At 48.7% G+C, this 10,147-nt stretch overlaps 1 protein-coding gene across 10 annotated transcripts in view; it reads left to right on the top strand.

Annotated features, from left to right (window-relative positions):
* The first annotated feature begins 419 nt into the window (after nucleotides 1-419).
* The window catches only part of LOC102735709 (zinc finger protein 613), a 26,480-nt gene continuing 16,752 nt past the window's right edge, over nucleotides 420-10,147 (top strand). For 3 of the 10 annotated variants that reach the window (XM_081802486.1, XM_081802487.1, XM_081802485.1), the window contains exon 1: nucleotides 506-5,416. In XM_081802486.1, the coding sequence (XP_081658612.1) occupies nucleotides 5,402-5,416 (15 nt within the window). In that variant the 5' untranslated portion in view covers nucleotides 506-5,401. Of the gene's footprint in view, nucleotides 471-497; nucleotides 5,417-7,456; nucleotides 10,142-10,147 lie in introns of those variants that run through there. The other 7 variants (XM_031041851.2, XM_081802476.1, XR_014139840.1 and 4 more) reach the window with 7 other exon arrangements.

The raw sequence follows: 10,147 nt of genomic DNA, 5'->3' as shown, positions 1-10,147 counted from the left end.
TCTTCCTGGTGACACACGTACGCTCACTCACACATACATTTTGGGCAGCGCAGACTCTATCCCGGGTCTCTGACGCAGGAACCCCAGGCAGCGCCGAGGGGCTGTCAACCGGAAACCACGGAACTGCCAATCGGAAGAGGCGCGCCGCAGAGCCCTGGGGGAGATGTAGTTCCGGGGCGAGCGGGAGTCTGGGAAATGTAGTTCCGCGCGCGCACTTCCGCGATCAGCCGCGTGAGTCCCGGCGCCGCGGGCCGGAGCGGGAGGGTGTGTGCGGCGGGGGGCGGGGCGGCGAGGCTCCGGGGCCGGGGTGGCCTCGGTGCCCGTGCGGCCCGTGGCGACCCCGGCGCACGCGCGAACTGGCTCGGGAGCCGGGGGCGGCGAGGGCGCGGGGTGGGTCCGGGGACGGCCCCGCGGCACGGGCGCCGGTTCCGGCCGGGCGGGGCGGTCTTGGGCTGCGTTTAGGGGACGGGGTGAGTAGAGACGGGGCGAGTGTGGGGGGCCGCCTGTAGTGGCCGTGATGAGGACCCGAGCGAGGTCGTGGAGCAGGGGGCAAGACACTGGCGTGTCTGTGATCCATCAGTGTGATCTGGGGCTGGGAACGGGGCGAGTGGTCGTTAGCGAGTTGGGGGGCTCTGGAGTGACTCTGTTGTAAGGGGCTGTGGGCGGAGGCCTAGCCTGGAGGCGGGGCCGGGATGGGGGTGCGGGAGCCCCCGGAGGCTGCCCTCCGCGTGTGGGAGAGGGTGAGTGTGCCGTCGGGGAGGCAGCTTGAGGGCGGCTTCGCCGGAAAAACGGACTCTGGTGACCGGTGACTGAGGCGCCTTTGGGTTGGCAAGTGGTAAGGCCTTTGTGGGGAGTCCGTTTTGGGGGTGTTTAGAGGGCTCAGGATTGGCGGGCCGAGGATTTCATTGACTGGAAGGCCTGTGGGTTCGTGACAGTGTTGGATTTCACGCAGGAAGGTTGAGAAATCTCCCCCACTCCCCCGTGTGTCCAGGAAAGACCTCGCTGCGGAGAACCGCCTTGCCTGGATGACCCCGGAACACATGCCCCCTTGTTGGCCTATGACAAGGCCAGATACCAGTCCTCCAAACTCTCATCCTGTGCCTCATCAGCGGCTAGCTGGACTGTAGTCCCTGCTGATCGATGGGTTTGACAAGGGGTCTGGATGCAAGTTGTGAATGAGCGGACAGTGGGGGTAGGAATTGGAGGTACCAGCCTATTGGTGTTAATGCAGAGCTGGTGGCCCTTTTGGGTGATGATTAGGAGGACTGTAGGGGTGTTAGTGAGTGGTGGGTGAGCATGGGGTAGATTAGAAAATGGGGTCTCATGGAAATGAATGGTTAGGGCCCCTGTACGATTAGGGATTGGCCATCCCTTGGGTGTAGTGATGGGGGCTAGCAAGCCTGAGGGGGCTCTGTGAGAACAGTGACTGGGGCACTTTTAGGGTGAGTGGATGGGTAACTGTAGGATTTCACTGACTCCACTTCTAGTCAACAAATAGAATAAACTCTGTCAAGATTATTGGGTAGGAGTGTGGGGGATCCAGTGATGGGTTTCGTGGCGTCAGTGTCGAGAAGCTAGTGGGAATCAGTGATGAGAGGCTGACCATGGCTGGTGTTTGGGGCTGAGTGAGGAAGAGCCTGGAATGATCAGGAATCAAGGGTCCTGTAGATACCTGATTGGGGGTGGGGTTGTGGAGAGACTTTGGATTTCATTGATGGATGCACTCCTGTGTCACCTGGGGGTTGATGATTGGGGGCTTTGCTAGAGGAGTCCCTGGGGATGTGTATGTGTAACTGAAGGTCCAGGAGGGACAGCCTGTAAAGTCAGCAGTCAGGGTCCTGGTGGGATGAGGGGCAAGTGGGAGAAGTGATAGGCTTGTGGCGCTGTGTGGCCTGGAGACTTGTGAGGGCTCTGTTGTGGTCAGTGAATGAGGGGCTGGAGAATTCTCAGGTGGTCAGTGTGGGTAAGTGGGAGCCTCTGAGTGCTGAAGTTCCGTCCGTGGGCTGGGGTGGCAGGGGGCTTCAGTCATTCTGTGGGGGCTTATGTGTGATTGAGGCCATCTTTGGTGATAGGACCTCTGTGAGTTGTGCTTGTGGGTTTGGGTGGGTCCCAATGAGTGTTGGTCACGCATTGGCTCAGGCAAGACTCTCACATAGTGACTTCTGTTGAATGACATACTCTTTTGTTCTGTGGTTCTTCTCAGCCAGCACATCACGTTGTTGGTTTGTGATGGCTCCTTTTACTGGAATATTTCCTTATGTTCTCAGTGACCCTATTGGCCATAAGGCCTCCCCCTTGCTGGCTGAGTCCCTGTGTCCTCCTCCATCCCTGAAGCACCTTCAGCTCTGTCTAGCTCCAGCCCTCTTGAATGTAGTGCTCTGTGATGGGCCTGTTCTTCCCACAGCCTTCCGCTTCCTGCTCACTGTCTGCACAGGGCATGGGCTCGGCTGACTGAGCTGTGTAGGGTTCCTGAGCATGTGGTTTTGAGCACAGCCTTGTCTCATCTCTTTCCAGCCCTCAGCCCAACTTGGGGTGGGTTGTAACTGCCTCGAGGGGCTGGTGTTCTGGCTCTGCTCTTGTTAGCTGCCCTGGGGCAGAACTCGGCAGTTGGCTAACATCCGGGCATAATTTTCTCTCTTCATCTGTGGCTGACTTTTCACTATATCCATTGGGACATTGGAGACCCCCCTCCCCTGCGCTTGAGTGAAACAGTGCCTTTAGACAAAGAGCTCTTGCTGTCCATCTTGTACAGGTACTATACCCTCTCTTTGTTCAGCTTATTTTCTGGAAAGGTGCCTGCTGACCCGTCCACCATGCTCGGGCTTCCTCGCTAGCCTGACAGCCTGCAGAGACAAAGCTCAGCAGCCATTCCTGGACCCCAGGTACAGACCACCAGTGCTGGACAAATCTCCGTTGGCAGGACTGCTATGAGAGGTGGAGTTTGTCCCTCTTGTTCCCAAGTTGACTGGGTACTGTGATTTTTTGGACATTTCTTTTCAGGTATGTTCTTAGGAAGGAAATAACATCTCTGTGCGATTTTATGCCTCTGAAGTCCCTGGCTCTTGTCTCCTCTCTGGTTGAATGTAAGTGACCTGGTCCATGAGCAGTGAAGGAATTCAAGGTGTAAGTATGTGTATGCATCAAGATTTAGTATTTTTTGTTTATTATACTTACCTGAAATCTTAGTTTTGTTTTTTCCAATAATTCTGCCTAAGGTATCTGTTATGTAGTTTACAATCTCTTAAAAAGTTTTTAAAATAGCGGTTGTACTTAGTTATCTGGTTATTTGGCCTCTTGGGGAAATCATTAAATCCAAATCAGCCAACCCAAAAATCTCTTCGCCAAAGCAGAAGAAAAAAAAAACAGTTTTATTGTTACATAAAAATTAAACTTGAAACAAGAATGCACTGAGCTTTGCAGGCAACATGCTGAAGAGACTGCAGAGACAGAAATCTCACTGTTCCCTGCAGTCAGGCGGGTACACCTATTACACACCGGTTCTCAAGATAAAGGATAATCTGTTACACACAGTTCTTACTACACTTTCCTGGTACTTGGGGTGGCCATTGTGTTAGCTTTCGCCTTTGTCCAAAGGAAAAATAGCCTTCTCATATCTTTGTGATTGGGGGTGGTTTTATACCTGGGAGCCAGGTGCCAAAGTCAGGCACTTGGTTAGGGTCCTGCCCTTCCTGAGACTCGGAAGTAGGGCGCCTATCCTCCTGGATGCCATCAAAGAGATAGCTCCTGGGTCCTTAAGAAAGACATTTTGGGTGGTAAACTAGATAAGGCTTATTAGCATTAGAAAAGATTTACACACATTTCAAAGGGGCAGAGAAAGAATGTACAATTACGGGTTTTCTGAAGTAAGTGCTCTTTGAATAGGAGTCGGGGGAGTCTCCCTTTCTTGCATGAGGGAAAATTAATTTTTTTTCTTACTTTTATTTTATGTGTGCCGCTGATGGCCTCTGAGCTTGTAGTCCCCTAGAGGTGTTAGGTGCTCTCCTGCATGCTCTGGGAAGGGCAGGAAGGGGCACCAGGGCCAACAATGTGGACCCTGTGGAACCACTGGACAGCCCTGTGTCCCACCACCCCTTCAAGCATCTCCTCCAGTCAAGGATCAGAGACCCTCAGAAAGAAGCAGATTGGAGCAGTGTCTTTGGGATATGGAGGGGGCTGGGAGATGAGGAAGGGCAGCCCTTCACTCATCAGGAATTTTTTTTTTTTTAAGATTTTATTTATTTATTTACAGAGAGAGACACAGCGAGAGAGGGAACACAAGCAGGGGGAGTGGGAGAGGGAGAAGCAGGCTTCCCACGGAGCAGGGAGCCCCATGCGGGGCTCGATCCCAGGACCTGAGCCGAAGGCAGACGCTTAACGACTGAGCCACCCAGGCGCCCCTCATCAGGGATTTTGATCCGCTTCCATTACTCCTTGGAAATGAGGCCTGGCTGTTCCTGCTGGCTTCTGAGGGAAAGGCACAAACCCACACATGAGTCTCCCCCAGCACCTCTCTTCTTTTCACCGTTTCTGTTGGCTCCTCTTATTGAGGCTTTCTTTTTGCTCTCCGGCTGATTTTGGAGTTGAGTGCCAACACCCCAGTCTATCATCATCTTGATCTAAGAGCCATCATCTGTTTACCATCCTGCTCAGAAATGGGTTGCCTCTTGGGGCGCCTGGGTCTGCCTTCGGCTCAGGTCATGATCCCAGGGTCCTGGGATTGAGCCCTGCATTGGGCTCCCTGCTCAGCAGGGAATCTGCTTCTCCCTCTGCCTTTTCCTTGGCTTGTGCTCTCTCTTGCTTGCGCTCTCTGTCTCTCTCTCCCTCAGATAAATAAATAAAATCTTAAAAAAAACAGCTTTATAAAAGAAAAAGAAACGAGTTGCATCTTACTCTATATGAGCTGTACCAGTAAGTTCACTTAAATGCTCTCTGAAAATACTGCTGCAGAATGAGTGAGCCAAGGTTCTATTTCTGGAGAGCGTCTTGGTGTGGTGATGCTCCTCCGGAGATGTTTGGCTGAACTGTTGAGGCGAGTGGCTTGAATCTGGCATTTATAGGTGGGACTGCAGGGACTGCAGAGTGTAGCGTGGTGCAGGCCTGGCCTGATACAGACTTGCCAGGAGCTCCTCTTGCATCTGCTTCTTACCTCCCAGCCCTGATTCGAGTTGTTTGATTTCCCAGTAAGAGAGAACCCAGATTAGTGACATCATCTAAAATAAAATTCCCACTGTATCTCCAGGCCATGACTGAGGAACGAGAAAACTCAAGCAAGATAAGAAAGAAGAGGCCTCAGAACTAGGGGTGCTCTCTTAGTTTACAGACATTTGACCAGAAGCCTCTCTCCAGAGCATCAGGACAGACAGGAGTCACAGAACGGAGCCGATTTTCCAAGCCGCAGAAAATGATCAAGTCACAGGTGAGTTCTTTGTTCTCCAACAGTATTTTTCTGTAGGCGTGACAAGACTTATGGGAAAGCTCTTAAATACATTTAAATCATACTCAGAAACAAACTTGGGAAAGAAGGTGTCAGAGAACAAGGTGGGTTATGGAATCACACAAAAGTCTTACAGTCGAAGCACAGATATATAGGAAATAAGGTACTTTGTTGCCAGAGGAGAGGTGTGGGCTGTCCTCAGATATTCCCGGAAGTGGACATGGGAAGGGAAACAGTAGTATTACGTGGTTTTTTCTGACAAAAAGCAGACCAGCTACTCAGTAGAAGCAGGCATTTGCTAATGATTGCTTACAGTGAAGACATTTGGATAGCTGTTTATGTGGATGATACAGTGGACAGAGTCCTAAATAGCGGCCCTATGATACATAAACCCTGCAATAAATGAACTTATTTCCCAGTGCTATTTCTTACAGAGTTCCTCAGTGTGAACTAAGGGCATGAATCTAAGGTAAAATTCAGAACACATAGTTTGCTACAGGACCAAACCAGTGGGCCTGGACCACCCGTCTTACCTATATTCTAGTATTAGGAAAGAAACCTAAGTCATCTGGCAGAATTGATCATTACAAAACCTTCAAATGGCCCCCATAAATATTCCCTCAGTTGGAATTTGGGATACATTTTAGGTAGACATGTTTTTGCTTCTGTTGGCAAAAGCTGGGCATGGGAGTATCTGCCTTTAGTCTTTTTACTTTTTTGACTTAATGGAGAGTGTCACGATGGTTGGGGAACAACATCAGCAGCACAATCCCAGAGGACACGTGGTTCTCCTAGAAGAAAAGGAATTACAGAGGGGACCCCCATCAGGGCCTGCTCTAGTCCACACCTAGGTTAACACGGCCCCCAGTGTGGGCCCTTCTGCCCTGGGGTTTTTAGTCCAGTCTGGATAATGTGGTTTTAGAGGGACTGCTTGGGGCATTTCCTTCCAAATCACTTTGTCCACGACCTCAGATTATTAGTCCACACTTTGTTAGATGTGGGCACCATCTGGGCATGTTTGGCCTGGAAAGTGCAGGAGCAGAGTCTGTCCTCTGCTGTCTCCCCATCGGCCCGTCAGGAAGGCACCTTTGTTGCCCCAACAGTCAGTCTAAACCCAGAGCATCCCCATGAGCTTGCAAAGGCAGCACTAGAAAGTTGTTTCTTTTGGTTTTTCTTTTTTCCAGTAGGAGGGGAAAGCTTTCAGGAGTAAGTCCAAAAAACAAAGATCATTCGTGTCCTCCAACCCCATGCTTCCCCAGGTGCTAGCTTTATTTTGTTTTTGTTTTTCTGTTGTTAGTATCAGTGTGTCCCATTTAGTAATCAGAACTTTTTAAAAGTTCATCTCCTGTTTTCATCCAGACCCTTTGTCTGGAAAGATTGTATGCAAGAAGGACAAATACTATGTAACTTAACCAGAAAGATGCATCATGTTTAGGATTTGGCTGCTAGGGGCACTTGGGTGGCTCAGTCGATTAAGCGACCGCCTTCGGCTCAGGTCATGATCCCAGAGTCCTGGGATCAAGCCCCGCATCGGGCTCCTTGCTCAACAGGGAATCTGCTTCTCCCTCTCCCTCTGCCCCTCCCTCCCCACTCATGTGCGCTCACTCTCTCTCTCAATTAAATAAATAAAATCTTTAAAAAAAGTCAAGCTTATTAGGAACAGATCTTACTTGTATTCAAATGTGTCATCCTGCAGGAGGGTTCGTTTTACCTGCCAGTCTGGGGCTCACCTGGGGCACGAGCTAGAGCCCACGAGGCAGGTTCTGTCTCCCATATACCTGCTGTCACGGCCCTGGCTGTGGCCGCTGCTGTCTGGGCTTAGGGGCGAAGGCTGACCAGAGTGTACATAGGCAGTAAGTCCACACCAATAGCACATTCAGCAGTGAGGACCAGAATACTAGTCCTCTGGTGCCACATCGGTGTGGGGAAGGGCAGCTTTCCCTGGGAGGCCAGTCACGTAAAGCCTTCGGTTTACCTGTGCTTAGGCCTTAATCAGGAGCTTGACTCCTCATGAGTTTTCAGACGTGTAAGCAACATCACAGTCAGGACTTGGAACGGGTCCAGGTCTCCAGAGACATTCCCTGAGTCTCGCCTTCATGCGTCCCGCAGTCCTGGCAACAACAGCTCTGCTCTCTGTCGCTGCAGTTCTGCCTTTTCCGGAATGTTGGAGAATGGAATCACACATATATACCCTTTTGATACTGGCCTTTTTCACTTAAATCTTTGAGATTCATCCATGTTTGAATCAGTAGTCTGTTCCTTTTATTGCTGAGTCACGGAACAGTAACCCATCATATGAACACACCAGTTTGCTCGTCCTTTCGCTTTTGAAGGACATCTTGGTTGCTTCGGTTTTTAGCAGTTCATCTGCATACAGGTTTGAACATAAATCTTGAGGTGAGCAGAAGTTCTCAGTGTACTTGGGCAGGTATGTGGGAGTAGGATTGCTGGGTTGTGTGGTAATTCTGCATTCAGCTTTATGGGAAGCTGCCAAAACCTCTTCCAAGGTCGCTGCGTTCCCACCTTCAGTGCATGAGAGTTGGAATTGCTGTGTATTTGTCACTTTTTATGTGGGTTTTTTAAATTAATTTCAGCAATTCTAATAGGTATGTAGTAACGTCTCATTATAGTTTTAATTCACATTTACCTATTGACAAATGATGCTGAACATCTTTTTTTTTTATTCTTATGTTAATCCCCATACATTACATCATTAGTTTTAGATGAAGTGTTCCATGATTCATTGTTTGTGCATAACACCCAGTGCTCCATGCAGATGCTGAACATCTTTTTATATGTTTATTTTTTATCTGTATATCTCCTTTGGTGAAGTGTGTGTTAAGATCTTTTGCTCGGGCGCCTGGGTGGCTCAGTTGGTTAAGTGACTGCCTTCGGCTCAGGTCATGATCCTGGAGTCCCGGGATCGAGTCCCGGGATCGAGCCCCGCATCAGGCTCCCTGCTCGGCAGGGAGTCTGCTTTGCCCTCTGACCCTGTCCCCTCTCATGTGTTCTCTCTCATTCTCTCTCTCAAATAAATAAATAAAATCTTTAAAAAAAAAAAAAGATCTTTTGCTCATCTTTCTTGTTTGTTTGTTTTTTAAATAAGAGGGGTTTTGTTCATTTTAATTCCGGTGTCATTAACATGCAGTGTTGTATTAGTTTCGGGCGTGCAGTGTAGGGATTCAACATTTTCACACATCACTCTGTGCTCCTCACGGTAAGTGTACGCCTAGTCCCCTGGACCTGGTTCACTCCTCCCCACCCTCCTCCCCTCTGCTAAACACCAGTGCTCTGTAGTTAAGTCTGTTTCTTGGATTGTTTCTCTTTTTTTTTTCCTTTGCTCATTTGTTTAGTTTCTTCAATTCCACATAAGAGTGAAATCAGATGGTATCTGTCTTTCTCTGACCGACTTAATTCACTTAGCATTATACTCTCTAGGTCCATCCACGTCATTGCAAATGGCAAGATTTCATTTTTTTTTAAGTTTTTTTTTTTTTAAAGATTTTATTTATTTATTTGAGAGAGAGAATGAGAGACAGCATGAGAGGGAGGAGGATCAGAGGGAGAAGCAGGCTCCCCACTGAGCAGGGAGCCCAATGCGGGACTCGATCCCAGGACCCTGAGATCATGACCTGAGCTGAAGGCAGATGCTTAACAACTGAGCCACCCAGGCGCCTCATTCTTTTTTTGGTTGGTAACATTCCATTGTGTGTACACACCACATCTTTATCCATGCATAAGTCAGTGGGCATTCTGGCTGCTTCTGGATCTTGGCTGTTGTAGATAATGCTCCTGTCACAGGGGTGCATGTATCCTTTGAAGTATTGATTTTGTATCTTTGGGCAAATACCCAGTAGCCCAATTGCTGGGTTGTAGGGCAGCTCTATTTTTAACTTTTTGAGGAACCTCCATACTGTTCTCCAGAGTGGCTGCACCAGCTTGCATTCCCACCAACAGTGTAGGAGGGTTCCCCTTTCTCTGTGCCCTCGCCAACACCTGTTGTTTCCAGACTTGTTAATTTCAGCCATTCTGACCGGTGTGAGGTGATACCTCATTTGGTTTTGATTTGCATTTCCCTGCTGGCAAGTGATGTGGAGCATCTTTTCATGTGTCTGTTGGCCATCTGGATGTTGTCTTTGGAGAAATGTCTGTTTATGTCTTCTGCTCATTTTTAAATTAGATTGTTTTTTGGGGTGTGGAGTTGTATCAGTTCTTTATATATTTTAGGTACTAACCCTTTATCAGATATGTCACTTGCAAATATCTTCTCCCATTCTGTAGGTTAGCTTTTAGTTTTGGTGATTTTTTCCTTCGCTTTGCAGAAGCTTTTTATTTTTATGAAGTTCCAATAGTTTATTTTTGCTTATATTTCCCTTGCTTCAAGAGATGCCCATTTTTTAATTGAATTGTTTTCTTATTGTTGAGTGTCAAGAATTCTTTATTCTGGGGGTGCCTGGGTGGCTCAGTCAGTTAAGCAGCTGCCTTCGGCTCAGGTCATGGTCTCAGGGTTCTGGGATCGAGCCCCACGTCAGGCTCCCTGCTTAGCAGAGAGTCTGTTTCTCCCTCTGCCCCTCCCCTTGCTCATGCTCTCTCTCTTTCTCTATCAAATAAATCAATAAAATCTTAAAAAAAAAAAAAAGAATTCTTTATTCTGGACGTAAGTGGTCTGTCAGATTAGTGATTTTCAAATATTTTCTCATAGTCTGTGCCTTG

This window comes from Leptonychotes weddellii, chromosome 13 (assembly GCF_054177405.1).
Source record: "Leptonychotes weddellii isolate Sample4059 chromosome 13, ASM5417740v2, whole genome shotgun sequence".
Classification (NCBI taxonomy): domain Eukaryota; kingdom Metazoa; phylum Chordata; class Mammalia; order Carnivora; family Phocidae; genus Leptonychotes; species Leptonychotes weddellii.
Note: the sequence above shows the minus strand (reverse complement) of the source record. Positions and strands in the feature narration are given on the sequence as shown.